At 36.9% G+C, this 19,519-nt stretch overlaps 2 protein-coding genes across 5 annotated transcripts in view; both read right to left on the bottom strand.

Annotated features, from left to right (window-relative positions):
• Window positions 1-18,026, bottom strand: part of LOC132136647 (zinc finger SWIM domain-containing protein 7) — a 68,076-nt gene extending 50,050 nt beyond the window's left edge. For 2 of the 4 annotated variants that reach the window (XM_059547257.1, XM_059547256.1), the window contains exons 1-4: window positions 17,920-18,010; window positions 17,353-17,442; window positions 15,759-15,780; window positions 14,147-14,249 (exon numbers count right to left, since the gene is read on the bottom strand). In XM_059547257.1, coding sequence (XP_059403240.1) covers window positions 14,147-14,249; window positions 15,759-15,780; window positions 17,353-17,442; window positions 17,920-17,995 — 291 coding nt within the window. In that variant the 5' untranslated portion in view covers window positions 17,996-18,010. Of the gene's footprint in view, window positions 1-12,207; window positions 12,570-14,146; window positions 14,250-15,758; window positions 15,781-17,352; window positions 17,443-17,919 lie in introns of those variants that run through there. The other 2 variants (XM_059547261.1, XM_059547259.1) reach the window with 2 other exon arrangements.
• Window positions 18,027-18,559: 533 nt separating this feature from the next.
• LOC132129706 (nanos homolog 1-like) lies at window positions 18,560-19,327 on the bottom strand. The gene has a single exon (XM_059541388.1). It carries the CDS (start codon window positions 19,140-19,142, stop codon window positions 18,705-18,707), a length of 438 nt encoding a protein of 145 aa, XP_059397371.1. The 5' UTR covers window positions 19,143-19,327; the 3' UTR covers window positions 18,560-18,704.
• Between the last annotated feature and the right edge of the window lie 192 nt (window positions 19,328-19,519).

The following is a 19,519-nucleotide window of genomic DNA, read 5'->3' as shown; positions in this document are numbered from 1 at the left end:
TGTGATGTACTCCGTGTATGTGCATTGATCAATAGTGTTTTGGACTGATAGACGATGCCATCGTCCATCGGCGATGGCTGATAGACATCACGATGTTGTGCTGGCACAACTGTTGCATCCGGTGTAGACAGAATGCAATAAAGCCAGGAAACTCAGCATGTCTGTCTGTTTGCATTTTTATTATGTTGAGAACCGTTCATCCAATCGACTTCACACGTGGTGGGTGTGTTGCTGTGGACCCAAGGGAGTGCAGTGTCACATTTTGGTGCAATATAGACACTTGACACATTCAGAATTAATAAACTTTTAATAAACTACAGAACAGAGTGAGCAAAAAGAGGTGCAGCACACGCGGCCAGGGTTTATATGCTCCGAGAACGGACACTGTGCTAGTGATACAAAGCACACAGGTCTGTTCGTTTTTTTTTTTTTGACTGCCGTATTTGCAGGTAATTTCCAACCAAATTAAGTGCATGCTTTTATCATGTGTAAAATGACTGATTAACATGTCAGATAGAAGTAGCTCGTTGCTTTTTACACCAGAAATATACTATAGGCTAGTTACAGAACTCAAGATGATTTTTTAAACTTGATGTGCTGTAGTGGTAGGCCAGTTTAAAATCACATTTGGCACACTGCCTTTGTCTTGTCCTCACTCAATTTAAAGTGCTCCCACACAGCTGAGGTCTTAGGCATTTTTTTCTTCTCTTTCAGATGAACTGAATCATGACATTCATTCATGGGCGATTCATAAGCACGAATGAGAACCTTTTCGTGGCGGATGCCAGTTGTTAAAAAAAAAAAAAATAATAATCTCACAATTGAAAATCAAATGCCAACCCACCAAACGAATATTTGAATATTCTGTTCCAGCCATACTTGCAACGTGGATGACAGCATTATGAAAGACAGTCATTTTAAAAGAATGTTGCTGAAATCTCTGTAGCAAAATGGCAATAGGATTTGCCAACTTTCAAACAATCCACTGTAATGAATCAGCTGGCAAAACCAATTTAGCAAATAATTTAATCAATTGAAAGGCCTCAAATGGCAATTTAAATGGTTTCAAATGTGTAAATAAAGACATCTGTATATTGTGTTTTTTATCGACACTTTTACATGTAATTAAATATTCTCCTTGTGCTAGTGAGGAAAAAATAGCAAGAATATTTACATATGATCAATATAACACTGCTGAATTGAACTTATAGAATTTAATTAGAAAAACATGTCCAGATACTTATTTATTTGAATATTTCTTAATTTTCTAAATCAATCATATGTTTCTAATATGTTGGTTCTGGCTGATCTGGGAGGTCATGGTGGTTGCAGCAGAATTGTGATCGGAGATATTTTACTAAGACTGTAGAGCATCACTTCAGAACTGTGACTTCAACATGCTCAGTGCAGAGCTCTCTAATGGCTACATGCCTGGCAGAGATGTATAGTAACGAAGTAGAACTACTTCACTAGTACTAAAAGGCGGTATCTGTACTTTACTAGAGTATTATTTTTTTCTCCTACTTCCACTTTTACTTCAGTACATATTTTCGATGAGTTTAATACTTTTACTCCGATATTTTTTTTATGTGCTGCATCCAGTGTTGGGTATAGTTACTTTGGAAAGTAGTTAGTTAGGTTACAACGTTACCATCAATTAAAAGTAATCAGTTATGATACAGCGTTACCTATTCATAAAAGTAACGCGTTAGAGTACTCATGCGTTACCAAAAATTAAAAGCCGTTTGCAGTGGCTCACACATGACAGACACAGCCCCCGGCCCCTTTAAATGCACCTAGAAGTCGTGACTCCCGACAATGAATAACGTCAGTCATCCGACTAAATTAACACTGCAGGATAACAATAACAGGAAAGACAGTCAGCAATAGGCTATTCCACATGCCGTTTTATTTATTTATTATCACAGAACATATTATTAATCAAAATACGCACCTACCCAGCCCGGGTAGCCTAGGCTACTGTATATTATAAGCTCCACAAGATAACTCCAGATTTTTCTTTAACTTTAAATAATGCAGTTATCAAAGTACAAGTATGCTTGCTTATAAACACAACCTTAAACAGGCTTGCAGATTTAAATCCATTTAGAAATGATGAACAACCAGCCAGCCAACGATCTAACAGAAATTAACAGCTGCCTGTCAAACAAAAATGATAACAAACCGAATTAAATCCTTCACTGCCACACAGGCAAATGACAAATCGCTTAATAGCCGAACTAATTATTATTAAAGTGTCACTCACAGTCACAAGCCTAAATTCGCTTTAACACAGTCCATAAACCAAACGCTTCGTCCTCTCTGCCATCTTGCCGGGAGATCGAAAACAAAAAACCCACACACACACAGGGTCAGGCGCAGGGCACAGACGTATCACAGCCATTGACTTTACGATCACAAAGCTCCGGCTCCGCTGATACATCCGCAGGTGGCACAGTAGACCTATACTGTCTGACAAAAAGCAGGCTGCAGTCGGGATTTTCCTTTCCTTAAAATAACGGATTACTTTTTAAAAAAAATAATGAAGTAACTGATTACTTACGCACGAAACTAACACGTTAAGTTACACATTTCAGGAAAAAAGTAATTAGAGTACTCTAACGCGTTACTTTGTAACGCGTTACCCACAACACTGGCTGCATCGTTACTCGTTACAATTATAAAAATGTTACGAATCATTCCATTACAAACAGAACTGTAGATGGCAGGTTTGATGAAAGTGGCACATCATTGAGCGAATCAAGCGATTGAGAAGACTGCGCGTGCTGACTGAACTGCTGTGAAGAGAGAGAGATGAACACCGAGCCGAGCCAGATAATGACTCGTTCACGAGACAAGAACCGATTGCATCGGTTTTCGAATCACCAGTAGTTCTTTCTGACAGTTCGATTCAATAAACCAGTTGAAGAAAACAGTTCTTTTGCGCTCGACGTAATGGCGTCATTGGCGTTGACTGCTAGCCTTCGGTTTACCTGGGCTCATAACATTAGCACAGAATCAGTTCAGAATCAATCACCAAAAGAATCAGTTAAGTTCAGACACTCTGTGTGTCGGTTTGCTTTCACGCTGAATCACACATGCGCAGTATCATCAGCTCCTCGGTTCTCGAATCGGACACGTCTGACAGAAAAAATAAACTGAAGTCTTACGGGTTTGAAACAACATGAGGGTAAGTTATTAATGACATAATTTTGCAAATTGGGTGAACTAACCCTTTAATCTGTTTTTTGTTTACAAAAAGTTACAGTCAAAGGAATTGTGATTGTACTTTAGGTTAATCATTTGAAATAGTAAAAACAATATGTTCAAACTTTTGACTACTTTCTTTAATAACTACATAACACAATACATGTACTTTTACTTTCAGTACTTGAGTAGTAAATTTTCAAAAAGGCTACTTGCAATACTTAAGTACAAAAAATGTTGAATACTTTAGTACTTCTACTTAAGTGTGGTGCTTAAAGAGCACTTCAACTTCTACTCAAGTCATTTTTTTGATAAAGCACTTGTACTTTTACTCAAGTCTGGGTCTCTAGTACTTTATACATCTCTGATGCCTGGTCATAACACTCTTCTTCTTCATTTGATGAATAACTGCTCCCACAATCAATACAGCATGAACACCCACATACCATTTGTCCCTATGAAGCCTACTGTATCAATGAATTTGAAAATTGTTATGCATGATCAGTACTTTTATAAATTTAATGAGTACAGGTCCAAATAATGTAGCAAATTGGTTTATTTGAATATGTTAGTCACTTTTAATAATTTCATATTTTTTTACAGTAAAAATGTTTTTAATATTTTAAAATCTTTGTTTGCTTCCAGATTTGAATAGGAGTTTGAAGCCCAGATTTTCAGTGCGTTTTCAGACTTCTGGACCCCCAGCTGCCGGGAGAGCATTTAACCACTGACACACAAATCAATCATATGTTTCCAACAAAACATAAAAATGATATGTAGGCTCTGGAGGGAACACTGTGATTCCCACTGTGATACTCTCTACTCCCTCACAGGACCTCTTCAAAAACAGATACTGTGCGGCGATTATGTTTGGGTTGGTTTGGTTTCAAATCTGTCAGGCCAAAGAGATGTCAGTGACTGCCCTCCAGGGATTGGCTGACTTTGGACTTGTGGGAAGTTAGTTAGACATGTGGAATTTAATGTTTAATTTACAGGCTTAAATCTAATATGCAGTGAAGGTTAGTTTTAGCTGGACATGTCACAAAAATAGAAAAATATGACATGATAAAAGGTGTGGAGTTTGAGCCCTAATGCAATTATTATTATTGGGATGGGACAAATGGAGAGGACATTCATTGGAAGAAAACCCAGTCCAATCTGTTTTTGTTTTGAAAAAAAAAAAAAAGCAAGAGTTTTGCATGATATCCATGAAAAGGAAACAGAACAGGAAAGCATAGGACAGGAAAAACTATTCATCATCATGCACTATAACAGTTATTTTAATATTTATTTATATTTCCTACCTAAAAAAAACTGGATGAGTTGATTGTTCAGATTACCAGCTGGTGAAAATCTGGCTGAACACTTTGGACAAGATACAATGCACTAAAAATTTGTGGAGGACTCATAGGTTCATAAATCATCATTTCACTAAACATTCAGATTTTTAAACTTCTTGATTGAGTTTGGATAACAAATTTGGGGAGTTCTAAAGTATATATGATTTTTTGAGCATATAACTACACTTTCTTAGAACATTGTAGCTTGTTTGTGGCTGGTCCAAGATCATTTTAAGTCTAGGTTCTAAGGTCTATCAGCTTAGTCTTGATCCAAGCCTACTGCTAAAACACATCAATCATCTTGGCCCAACTAGACACAAGCTGCCATCCTACATACAACTTATGTTACTTGGAAATGTCAATTACTCACTACTCCAAGTCAATATGTCTTATTTAAACTAGATACAGTACATATGTATAATTATACATATATTTTTTTTTATTACAACCCGAATTCCGGAAAAGTTGGGACGTTTTTTAAATTTTAATAAAATGAAAACTAAAGGAATTTCAAATCACATGAGCCAATATTTTATTCACAATAGAACATAGATAACGTAGCAAATGTTTAAACAGAGAAATTTTACACTTTTATCCACTTAATTAGCTCATTTAAAATTTAATGCCTGCTACAGGTCTCAAAAAAGTTGGCACGGGGGCAACAAATGGCTAAAAAAGCAAGCAGTTTTGAAAAGATTCAGCTGGGAGAACATCTAGTGATTAATTAAGTTAATTGATGTAAGATCTGTAACATGATTAGCTATAAAAGCTTTGTCTTAGAGAAGCAGAGTCTCTCAGAAGTAAAGATGGGCAGAGGTTCTCCAATCTGTGGAAGACTGCGTAAAAAAATTGTGGAAAACTTTAAAAACAATATTCCTCAACATCAAATTGCAAAGGCTTTGCAAATCTCATCATCTACAGTGCATAACATCATCAAAAGATTCAGAGAAACTGGAGAAATCTCTGTGCGTAAGGGACAAGCCCGGAGACCTTTATTGGATGCCCGTGGTCTTCGGGCTCTCAGACGACACTGCATCACTCATCGGCATGATTGTGTCAATGACATTACTAAATGGGCCCAGGAATACTTTCAGAAACCACTGTCGGTAAACACAATCCGCCGTGCCATCAGCAGATGCCAACTAAAGCTCTATCATGCAAAAAAGAAGCCATATGTGAACATGGTCCAGAAGCGCCGTTGTGTCCTGTGGGCCAAGGCTCATTTAAAATGGACTATTTCAAAGTGGAATAGTGTTTTATGGTCAGACGAGTCCAAATTTGACATTCTTGTTGGAAATCACGGACGCCGTGTCCTCCGGGCTAAAGAGGAGGGAGACCTTCCAGCATGTTATCAGCGTTCAGTTCAAAAGCCAGCATCTCTGATGGTATGGGGGTGCATAAGTGCATACGGTATGGGCAGCTTGCATGTTTTGGAAGGCTCTGTGAATGCTGAAAGGTATATAAAGGTTTTAGAGCAACATATGCTTCCCTCCAAACAACGTCTATTTCAGGGAAGGCCTTGTTTATTTCAGCAGGACAATGCAAAACCACATACTGCAGCTATAACAACAGCATGGCTTCGTCATAGAAGAGTCCGGGTGCTAACCTGGCCTGCCTGCAGTCCAGATCTTTCACCTATAGAGAACATTTGGCGCATCATTAAATGAAAAATACGTCAAAGACGACCACGAACTCTTCAGCAGCTGGAAATCTATATAAGGCAAGAATGGGACCAAATTCCAACAGCAAAACTCCAGCAACTCATAGCCTCAATGCCCAGACGTCTTCAAACTGTTTTGAAAAGAAAAGGAGATGCTACAGCATGGTAAACATGCCCCGTCCCAACTATTTTGAGACCTGTAGCAGAAATCAAAATTGAAATGAGCTCATTTTGTGCATAAAATTGTAAACTTTCTCAGTTTAAACATTTGCTATGTTATCTATGTTCTATAGTGAATAAAATATTGGCTCATGTGATTTGAAAGTCTTTTCGTTTTCATTTTATTAAAATTTAAAAAACGTCCCAACTTTTCCGGAATTCGGGTTGTATTACTTCCCATTTTTATGGAACAAAATCTACTAATAGGCCAAAAAAGATCTATTAAATACAATTACAATGGAATATCTTGATTTGACAAAAAAAAACAATTCTTAAAAATATCATTGTTCCATCACATTTCCTTTAACTGTTTTATATCCCATCATTTCGTCATAGCTACACCATGAGCAGCCAGTGTTTCAAAATAATAAGAGTCTCTAGAGGATACATTAAAATAAATCGGGTAACTAGGTAACCCGATTACCTACTCTATCATAAACTTCTAAGGTCTCTAAATCAACTCAATTATCAAAAAACTAACAAGAAATTATAATAGGCCAACTAATAAAAATAATAATAGTTATTATAATTATAATTTAATACATTTAATAGGAGAATGAGCCTAATATCGTCGTGATTATCGACAGAGAAATCTGCTTACGTCGATATCGCTGACTATCATCGATACACAATACTATCGTCTATCGGCACAACCCTATCTTGAGCATCAGATTAATCCGCTTATTAGGATGATTTCTGGTGGCTGCTGTATGTTAAAATAGAATTGTCATTTAAAACTGCAATATTTTACAACATTGCTATTTTTACTTTAATTTTTATTAAATAAATGCAGCCTTGGTGAGCATAAGAGACTTTCTTTTAAAAACATTTTAAACATCTTACTGACCTTGAAGTGGGCAATATGGCAAAAATATCATATCACAATTTTTTTTTTAATGAAAATCACAATTTTAAATCACAATTCTTTGTCATGTTGGTTTTAATATTGTGCAAGTTGTCCGAGCAGTACAGCCAAACTAACCCTATTTTAAAAACAAAACCATGCAAAGGTAACTAAATATAAAATAAAAAAAATATTATATTTAGGGCAAAGTGAGCAATGATAAAAATCTTTGTCATTATTTTAGATTTAAAAAGTAAGAAGATACACAAAAAAACAACAGTGATTTATCTTTCAGGCACAGTATATGTATTTAGCAGTTCAGGAAATTGAATGAAGAAACAAAAAAAAAAACACTACACACTTCACGGTGTTCAATACGACAATGTATCGTCACAGAGATTTGACGATATGAGTATCGATACAGCTGGCCCTGTATCGATACTGTGGCACATGTGCAGCAGTTGACCGTGCTTAATTTGAATACAAGAATAACGTTTATAAAAAATAAAAGAGTAGAAAAGTGCGAGCTTTTTAAAAAATGAGTCGACCATAATACTAGGGGTGCACGATCGTATATCGGCCAATAATTAATGCGCATCTCATCAGTAAAGCCGGTTCTCTAATCAGTGGTAAATTCCATCAGGTGTGTGATTTCACATAGAGCAGCTGTTAAATGACAAGCTACGCAAATCCACGTTCATTTTTGGGGTGATAATCACACACTCTCTCTTCACTGTGGATAAATGCATTTGCTTTCTGAAAACACCAGTAAACTTGCAGTTTAACAATATCCACTTCAATATTCTATTCTCAGAGAAGTATAATTCATCAAGTGTTAATTTATGAAAGAGTGAGAGAGGGAGGCTGTGTATGTATGAATTACCACCATTTTGTCGCGTTTCTCTATTAACAGTAACCAATGTAAACATAAAACATATGCCATTATCTATATTGTACTGTGGTACAGTTACAGAGGCCCTTCATACAGAGTTCAACTGCCTACTCTGCCAATAGTTAGAAATGGCTCTGTAGTATGCAGTGCTTAATAAACAGCTGTTTTACTAAATTCTGCTGAAGTGAAATTCAGTGCAGTCCTGTGTTGTGATATGTATCATTTTGTGACTTTGCTGGTAATACACATCCCTACTTTACTGTATAAATTAAAACTCTGAATAAAACCCTTTTTTCTGAATAAAACCCATTTTCTTCTAAATTCAAATTTAACCACCATGTCCTCAGCGGTCTATGGAGACTCCTATGTTTGTTGGTGCATCCCAACACACAACACTTTTAATGGCTCTTTGACACTGACATTGTATCTCCAGCAGCTTCAGCAAGAAAACAGTAATGGCGGACCGCTGTTTCCCACTCAGGACTGTGTATATGCTAATAGGGCAGAGAACGTCACAAATAAGTGGGATTTTCACCGAGTATTAAATCATAGTAGTGAGAAATCTGGAACTGCTATTGTGGAGAGACTGTTTATGAATTATTAGGATTATAAAACAATAAGTGTGTGAATTGTTACCATTATGGACTGGTTGTTTACCAGTTTAGACTGTCACACACTGCGGCCACACGAACTGTGTTTAAACACCTTATAAAAGTGAGTTTTGCATTCTAGGTTACCTTTAAGACCTGAACATCCGTTTTTTCTTTTAACCATTTACTTTCACTTTAGACTTAAACAACAGTGTTTACCAACAATGTAAACCTTATGTGTTTTTGAAAGTATTAGCGGAATCAGATGCAAAAGATAACTTACTCCAGTAATCAGGTGCTGTTTGACAGGCTTTTTAGTGTGCGCACATGCAAATAATGTACTTTTGTGATTGCGAAGTGCAGTGTTCCGTGAACGTAACTTTAGCACTGAGGTGACAAGATTCATTGATGTGAATCCCGTTGTACAGTATATTGAGACGAAGGTGCCAGAACTTCAGCTTATAGAATGTGCGCTCTAGCATGAAACTATGATAACTATTTCCTCAAAAGCAGATTGGTCAAAGGAATAAAAGGTTATATTAGTTAATATAATAATTATGTTTCTCCTCCTGTTATCAGTTCATGCTCTAATGTATTTTGGGGTGGTTTTTAAAGCAGTGTAATTTATGTCCTACTGTACTAGAGTCACCAAACAGAACTACCAAAATAGCATATAGTATAGAATGCTTTCCCAAACATGCCGCTTTCTTCTACAGGTCACTCAAAGAGCTCTATTTTCAAAGCACATTTCAGCCAGAGAAAGTGTTTGAGATTTATATCAACTATGAAACTACCTCATTTTGTCAGGCAAACATCTATCAGCACGTTATTTCTTGACTCCACCCACACTACAGTAGGTCAGGACTCAAAGATGGTAAGTGAAGGTCAGCGAGAACACTATGGCAGCTGGACAGCAGCCCCAGGGCAGGACGATATTAAGCAAAGCTGATCTTAATACAGTATGACAATCACAATGACATTAATGAAGCCTCTTTCCCCAGAGAGGGGCTGACTGACAGGATATTAGCCACTGGTTCCACCGGAGTGACCCACCGTAGAACGTATGTTACAGCAATGCCGCTGGATTTCTGCATGTGCTCTGCAGACACGTACACAAACTTACTCGCCAACAAACAACCCCAGGGCCCAAAAGTAATCTGTTGACTTCTTTCCTCATTTGCTGTGCTGATTTCAGAGGAAACTTTAACCATGGAAAACAGATTTGTTTGTACCACACTCTGAAGCACGCTGACAACATAAACAGGTTAGACTAAATGTTTATGGAGGATGAGTAGAACCTGTGGCACTTTCTACAGAGTTCTGTGGGCCTGGATATCCCTGCATTTGTACTGTTCCTCTTGACTAGAAGACCAAACACTGAAGTGTTTATCAAATATTAAATCTACATCTAAATTGCACAACATAAATTCACATTCACCTTTGCATTCAGTATGAATGAGCTCCAGAACTAAAGATGCCAAAAAAATCAAATTTAGTGTTGGGAACGTGATCAGAACAATTCAGCACCTTAGGGTACGCAGACCGCAGAAGCACTGATCTCTACACAGCACAGCATTATACATTTATCCACAACATCATTTCACTTGCTTTGTTTTCTTTGTGTACAAACTGCTCTACGTAAAATCAGTCTGATCATTCCAACATGCAGGAAATATTCTAATCACCCTAAAAACAACTGTGCCACATCTTCACACTAATGCTAGAAAATACTGTTGGATTGCATATTAAGGAACTTAATGCAGACAACACTCTCACATTTCTTTGTTCCTGTATTGTACCTCATAGTCAATCAGCATTTTTAAAGAGGATCTTGAAACATGTCTTTAAAAAAATCATAATGTTGTAATATTTTATTCTGATTATTATATGATAATAAATTTTGCTTAGAATTCAGAATTTGACAGAGTAGAGAAGTACTGAAAATTTGGCAACTAAAAAAAAAAAAAGAGGTAATAATCATCATCCGAATCGGTGACATTTAATTAGAATCTATTTCATTCAAACAACATGGGGAAGCTACAACAGGTAAAAGTGCAAGCAATTACATTTTTAATTAACTTTTTTACATTTTAAATTCTCAGCTAAATAAAAACTTAAACTTTGCTTATGGTGTTGAGGTAACAATTCTATTTGGTGCATTACAAATATGGAAAGTACAAAACAAAAGACTTAAAGAATGACTTTCCTTTTGGAAACTAGAATAAAGAAGGACTTATTTATGTCAAGGTCTAGCAGTAGAAAAGAAAAGAAAAACAGCATGTGTTGGATACACCGTAAGCTCTGCAGATCACAGACTCGAAGAGAATTTGAACTGAAAAATTAAAAAATGTTTGAGTCATGTTCAATGCCATCATATTATTGAAGAAAAACAGAAGAGATTCCTGGAAAATACCTAAGATTGAAATTAGAGGAATTACATCACTTTGTAAAATAAGTCAAGTGAGTCTAGAATTACAGATAACAAATAGAGATGATAACTGCACACAGACATCAATGACTATCTAAAGCAGGAACCATAGCAGGTCATAAAAAGGGCTGTTAACTTTTAGTTCTATACTTCGTTTTCTGGTAATGTTTGCTCTTTATTTGCTTTTCTTCTGTGCTGTCTCGTAGTAGGCGTTTTACAGAAACTTAACCTTGTGTAAGAGACATATGCTGAGATCTACAGTCAGTCACGTGAGGAATTATGGGGCCTCCTGGACATTGGCTGACCATTCTAGACACTCTGGGACTGAGAGTACATGGTGAGTTCATTGTGGGAGGTGTTGGGATGTCTGACTGTTGACCGTGGTGTGGACATTTTCAGGGACTGACTGGTCATAATAAACTGAGGGGATTTTAGGTCACTCTGACTAATGCTTCACATTTGAACTCTTTACTGGACCATTAAACTCTCTATTTCAGCACTAGTTTGTTCTCACCACAGTATTGAAAAAAGCTCAAAAAGTGGCCGTGGTAAACTGAAGGGTGGAGAGGGAAGAGGTGAGACAGACACCACATCAGCTTCTGTTCCAGTCAGTTTTATTTTACTGTTAGAGAGTTAACGGCATTTGAGTTTCCCACAAATTCGCACAGCATACCACCAAAATGCAACAAAATGATCAAATAATGTATGGTCGTAAGTAGTGCTGGTAATTTAATGCGTTAATTAGATTAATTATGGAGAAAACAATGCGTTATTACACAACCCAAATATGTATTTCCTTCTATTTCTCATTGTCATTCCAGTCTGGTTTAGCCTATACTCCCATTAAGAGAATGTGTAGCCTGCTTAAAATAGCTGTAAACATAAAACAACAGGACAAAACAATTAATGATTAAAATTAATAATTTCATTTCAATTTTTTCCGCAGATGGTTTGAGAACTGTTTGGGAATTAAGGATAATAATTAAAGTTTTGCAAGCAAAATGGGTGTCCAATCTCGCAGTCAGCAGTCTGTGATCGTCATTGCCTTATGACTAGTCATACATTTTCAATAGGAGACAGATCTGGACTGCAGGCAGGCCAGTCTAACACATTCAATCTGTGTCTACGAAATCACACTACTGTAGCACATGCAGAATGTGACCTGGCATTGTCTTGATTAAAAACCATGGACTTCCCATGAAAAACATCATCTTGATGGCAGTATGTACAATTTCATTATATGCCTCCATGTCAATGGTACATTCGCACATGTTCCAGTCACTCATGCCGCCCCATACCATGACAGATGTTTGTGTTTGCATCTGTTGCTGGTAAAAGTCTGGATGGTCCCTTTGGTCTTTGGGTCTGAGAAATCAACGTCCATTTTTCCTAGAAACAAGTTGAAATATTGACTCAACTGAACACAGCACACATTTCCACGCTCTTTTTGACTAGATGAGCACAGGCCCAGAGAACCCCATGGCATCACTGCATATAATTGATGTATAGTTTGCTCCTAGAGCAGAGGTCGCCAACTGGCAGACATACTGAAATAATAAGGGGTCGCCTTTTGACATTATGTAATTAATAAATGTCAAACGCTGTTTTCTAATAAAATCCAATTTATATCAATCACATCAAGGTCAGCTCAGTAAAGCCGTTTGGGTCCTGCGGCGTCACGGGTTGCTAGTACGGTTAACACAGACGTGCAGTTGTGTGTACAGTGAAAAATGCAGCACGCAGACCGATGAAACTTTCAGTAAGTGAAAAACAATGACATTCTCAAACATTTGTGAAGTTGACGGATTAGTTGTATCAAAATTAATGCCATATAAAAGTCTTAAATGTAAAAGAAATGAATTATGAATTACGAAATTATGATTTCAAGAGGTCTTAAATTTGAGGACGGAAAGACAAAAATTTAAAAACGACTTAATGTGATGACTGAACTTCAAAAGGCTGTGATTTCATTAAATAAATATGAGAGCTGTACGTTTTAAAGTCAGGTGCTGCGTTACTTTGTGTACTGACGTTACTGGGGAAACAGCTATATAAATATATTGATGTGTTAATATAACAATTGATTGATGATAATTGTTTAAATTAATATAACAATTGATACTTTTGACTCCTTCTGAAATGTGTTTTTTATATATATATATATATATATATATATATAAATAAAACGTTTCGTTTTTGTGAAAACCTGTATCTGAACTGTAAATCATGCTTTTTAAAGTCATTTTTATTTTATGTGCGCCGGTTTTAATGTCCCGACTTTTCTGGAATTGGGGTTGCACCAATACATACATATCCTGTGATAGTTATAATTTAACGTACAAAGAGAGCACAGATGCCCGTTGGATTTTCATTACCATTTGAGATTACTTTGCAGAGTTCACATCAAGGAACTCTAAAGACCATGTTTGTGTTGGAGACTCATTGGATCTATAGCAAACACTCACTTGCAATCTATGCATCTCTCTGCTATTGTACAATTCTCACAGTTTGAAGCATCTGTCATTGGAAAGCTAAATGTGCTGTTGTGAATATTTAGGAGAAGCATCTAACAGGATAAGCATACATTTCACATGTGTTCACAGGCCATAAAGCAGTTGTAGTAAAGTTCTTTGTCAATGAGCCAAATCTCCATATTACAGCCAAACCAATTTTACACATTGTTAAACAAGCATCTTTTTTGGGTCCTCACTGCTGACAAGTTTACCTGTTGTAGCTTATCTATGTTTTGTATTGTGTGAGATGCAGACAGTCAAAATGTGTTTTTGTCAATGATTTCAGCCTTTCCACACTATTCTGGCCAAAACCAAGAATTTTAAAATGTTGCTGTTTTTCCTAAATATTTTTGGCTGCGGAAATTCATTAATAGCAGCCAAACATGATTAAAAGAAATTTTGTCCAGCAGCTGTGTGGAAACAAACTGAGTTGAGACATTTATTCACTCCTACCTGAAATGCATCTCGACCGCTAGGTGAGGACACACATGTGACAAAGCGCTGGTCCACCAGATCCAATGCCTGAAGAGCACATGGGCCGAACACAAATTGCAATCTGTAAGAGCAAAAAAAACTGAGACTTAGAGGAATGTTTCACCCAAAAAATGAAAACTTTCTATAAATGTACTAACCCTCAGGGCTCAGGCCATCCAAGATTTGCAGAAATTTAGTATTAAATCACTTGATCACCAGTGGATCCTCAGGAGTGAATGGGTGCCGTGAGAATGAGAGTCCAAAGAGCTGATAAAAACATCCCAATATTCCAAGTTATCTATATGTCTACAGCCGATCAATTAACATCTTGTGAATAAGAAACAAATCCATCATTAAGGGGTTTCAACTATAAACTGACACTTTTGGTCAAAATACTAGTCCATAATCTATAATATCATTTCCACCAGTGTTAAAGTCCATCCCCTGCTTTCTTCTTACACCAAAATCTACCAACATATTTGTTTAGAACTCTTTTTGCTTGTAAACAGTGATTGCTCTCTGCATATTTCTCTGCATAACTTCTCTGTAGAAAGCAATATTATACGCAGAGGACTCTGAAGTTAAAAACATCTTAATGATGGATTTATTACCAACATGCAGCTTTTTACATCACAAGATGTTAAATGGACTGAAGTCATGTGGATTACTTGTGGATTATTGTGAATATGGTGTGGATTACTTGCAGTTTATTTTATCAGCAGTTTGATTTCAAATTCTGACGGCACCCATTCACTGCAGAGGATCCATTGATGAGTGAGTGATGGAAAGCCAAATTTCTCCAAATCTGTTCATATGAAGAAACAAACTCATCTGCATGCATCTTCGATGGCCTGAGAGGAAGTACACTTTCAGTAAACTTTCATTTTGGGTGTACTATTTCCTTTAACTGTACAGGAAACCATGCTAGGTGAGATAAGTGACATGCACACAGGAAAATGGGAGGCAACAAACCTCAGGTCTCACTTTAAACACAAAGCAAGTTCAGTTTCCTGCCTTGAAATAAAACTCCAAAACAATGTCAATAAATGTCTCAGCTTGAAATCAAGCCTATAGCAATTCATTGCACAGTGGAAGTATGACCAGTGTCATCTGAATGTCATCCAGGCATGTTTAAATAATGTCTGAGAGAGATGCAGACCTAAGTGAACACATGACGCAATGATGATACTGAAAGCACAATCAATTGTCCAATAAAGTAAAAAGTGATGTGAACAGCCATTTATGGAGGAATGTGATTCCCACAGAAGAGTACTTGCTGTGGTTTAGTGCTTGCCTCAGTGGCAGCCTGATGACTGTCATTGTGAGTTTGAGGACGCTTTTAAAGTCATGATTTATTCAGACGATGATGTCTAGAAAAAGACATGCATGTGTGCTTGATAAAGTTTGTGCGGAGTATTTGCGGAAACAAGAGGTAAGATCTGGTTTCTGTATAGTGTTCAGTGGCAATAAGACACATCAGCAATAAAACTCCTCAACTTCAGGTCAAGAGGTCAGTACTCTGCAGATCAAGGCCACGTATCACACTGTGGCAAACATAATCTGAGAAGTAGAAGATGTGGAAAATACTTACGCTATTAGTAGGTCATCTGGTACTATATGAAAGAAAAAAAGAAAAAACAAGAGATAATATTAGTTAACACTGTTTTATAAAAGTGAAAAAATTTAAGGCACAAAGCATGTTTAAATGAGGAAAAGCAGCATATACGAGTACATGAAACATAACATCTGGAAACAATTACTTCTTAATAGTTAAGTACATGTTAAACATAATAATATAGCCAATTATCAGTCATTCAAAACAGCCTATTTTGGTTGTTTATTTTGGTAACATGGTTCTCTGGAGAAATTGAAAAGACATCTCAATCTCAAAAAACTCTACAGACATCTTTACTCCTCTAATCACAACTCCCTTGATGTTTCTTTCTGCCATTGCTTGACATCAAAATTCCAGCAGAATAATGTCATTACTCTTATTTGAATGTTCTGCGTTAAATCTTGTCTGCAAACATAAGGATTTCTCAAAAACTCAAAGAACAGTGACATTTTTACACACTTATTTAATGCAAGGCTTTGGACAACTGAACGTTTCATTAGGCAATAAGCTCTGAAGAACATGATGCTGTTGTAAAAACCTGTATAAATCCCTATACAATGAAGTGAACCCTATACAGCAGGCAAACACTTCCAGTCCAGTCCAAAAAAACAGGTGATGTCTACTTAAAGAATCATCAAGCACAGTGAAAATAAACGCAGCTGGTATAAGTGCGCCATCCGCTGTCAGTAATAGAAATTGGAGCCATTTCTACTGTCCTGTCTAAAGATTCGAATTGTTCACTGACTTTACTGTTCACCTCCACACAGTCATTTTTATTATCAGACCCGAACACTTTTCTTATTCTTTTATTTTACATTTTTGATCAATATGTCTGTTGTTCAAACGTATGAGACACAATGGGGTCCAAATGTCTAAGAGCACACTGACAAATTTTAACCAAGAAATAAATGTCAAATTAAAACAATAAAAGGTTATTATATGATGCTTTAGGCCAAATGTTCTTGCTTCCACTGAAGCACAAGATGCTTTTCAGAATCATATCTCAGTATCAGACCAAACACTAACACTATACAACACATCAATTTTATTTTTAATGTTATTTAAACAAAAAAAAAAAAAAATATATATATATATATTATTTAAACAAAAAAATCCTTGGTAACACTTTAGAATAGGTAACACTTGTTAACTATTAACTACGAAATTTCTCTCAATAAATTTTTAATTTGCTATTAATAGTTAGTAAGGTAGTAGTTAGGTTTAGGTATTTGGTAAGATTAGGGATGTAGACTAAGGTCAAGTAAAATAAGGCATTAATATGTTCTTAATTAGCACTAATACATGGCTAATATTCTAGTAATATGCATGCTAATATGCAACTTATAGGTGTTACCTATTCTAAAGTGTTACCACATCCTTCACAAATAATAGAATTTTATGAAGGAAAACAATGCATTACAAATATACACAATATGCAAATTTTCACTAGATCAGAGACTCCAGCAGCCCATGGTAGTGTGACTGCAGGAGGTCTAGTTTTTCTGCTTTTCAGCCGCAGATGTGAATGTTTCATCACTCAGACATCAGTGAGCTTGAGGTTCACACTTACTCTGCTTTGTCTCCGAGTACGTTCTCTGAAGGTCTCTCAAGAGCTGCTCAGCAACAGAAAGCAGAGATGAGCCCATGATGCACCTGAAAACTCAAACAACCATAAGCATGAGTTTTACATGTCTTTGCATAATAATTTACGTTACCGTACGTGATTTTAAACTTTGAAAGAATCTCAAGGGGATGTGTAGTTATATCATGCGTTAGTTACATTACGTAACGTTACTGATTTGACTTTAGTAGCTTTCTTTTACACATCTGTAAATGTGGAGCTTTACGATAACATTATAATGTTATCAATTTGATTTAAAGACAACTTCTAGAAAACGAGCGAATTAGCCAAACAATTGCTCTGTAATGTTGAGAAGTGTTCATGTTTGTTTAATACACGGATTTGTATACTAACGTTATCTGAAATCAAAACAATAACATCAAAACCTAGACTTCGTAGATTCGTAACTTCGAGACGACTCGAAAGCAGCTTCTAAAAGCATCAACTGAACGAATATCTGTTGAATTTGTGAATATTTAATGTACAGCGACACACACACAAGTGTAAACATTTTACCGTGTTCATGTTTCCCGCAGATCCTCCGTGACGTGTGCTCTTCTTCTTCTGCGGTAGTTTGAATGATGTATAACATACTGATAGTTTATAGCGCCACCTACGGTGCTTAGTGCAATCGGCATTAATACTTTTACTTTTAAAATCATTTAAACTCATTGAAAAATCAAACATTCTAAAAAGTTATAATATTCTGCGAACCATCTCCTAATAACGTTCCAGAGTTACTTCAGAGAGTAGAATTTCCTTCTTTAATATGAAATAAATCTCATGTTTTAAATTAAAAATTAGTCAAATATGTGAAAAAAAAAACAAATTTATTAAATTGACCGATGAAATCAAGAGACAATTATTTTATTAAACAACCTGCTTATTTGCATCATGTTAAACCCAAAACTGTTCAATTTGTATCATTTGTAAACCTAAAATTGTAAAATGTCTTTTACATTCAGCAGGTGTTTATTTTGTAGGGGTTTTTTCACAAGTTAAATGTGATTAGATTGATTATCCGAAATAGCTGCTGATTTTGATAAATTATTATTAGATGACTGTCAAGTAAATGCCAACCTATAACAGCAAGGAACTCATTTAAATGCAATTTAAATGACAAAAGTAAAAAGCTGGTTTTGGTAAACTAGAAAAATATTTTTATTTTGAAAGGAACCATAAAAACGCATTTCAAACTTTACCATGCAAACAACTTTTTCTGAACATATTTTCACAACATAGGCTACTTCGAACACAGGCTTACAGTCTTCAGGTGAACAGAAGTGCGCGAGTGCATTGATTCACATGTTGCTGGTCCCTGGTGTGTTTCTCCGCGGACAGTAGTGGCGCGTGTGCGCCCAGTCCCCGGTGGCGGAGCAGAACGGGCACACGTAACTCCTCAGGATCGGACAGAGGATCCGTCCGTCTCGTGCCTTCAGCCTGTGACTCGTGTAAACCAGCGCCGTCTCTCCGTTTTGTCTGCAGAATCCGCAGGTGTCTCGCGGGGTGCGCAGGTCACGGCTGGAGGAGGCGGAGGTGCTGGAGGCGCTGCTGGTGGAGCCGGCTCTCATCGGACCCTCCGCGGATGTCCCGTCCTCAGCGGAGGCGCGTGCTTCATCCCGATGGTCCAGAAGCTGCGACAGAGTCCTGCGGAGATCCATATAGTCTCGCCACATGATGAAGCAGCCGTCAGCTGCGGGGAGGCTCTTCTCGCGTTCGGTCAAAGAAGGGGACTGCATCGTATCCGTCTTGAGTCAGGTGTGTGTCCTCCATCATCACACCGATCTATTTATAGGAGAATCGTCTAAAGATTCCAGACAGGAATGCATTCTGTCTGGGCCACAGAACACCTGGCCCGTGCATGACCGAGGTCGTCACAAGGTCACTGGGGTCATGCACGCGCTCCTATTGGTTGTGATCGTGTCAATTAGCCTACTGAGCAGCACGTGCCAGACTGAGTCTGTCTGTCTGTCTGTCTGTTGTTAACATTGTAACTTTTTCAACTAGGCCTACATGCCAGCTTGTACTATTAAAAATAAGTTGCCAGAACCTAGCAGTAAACAGACTGACATGTAAGCAATTCTAAAACCCGTAAAAAAAAAAGAAAAAAAAGTTT

This window comes from Carassius carassius, chromosome 4 (assembly GCF_963082965.1).
Source record: "Carassius carassius chromosome 4, fCarCar2.1, whole genome shotgun sequence".
NCBI lineage: Eukaryota > Metazoa > Chordata > Actinopteri > Cypriniformes > Cyprinidae > Carassius > Carassius carassius.
This window is presented reverse-complemented; position numbering and strand designations above follow the sequence as displayed.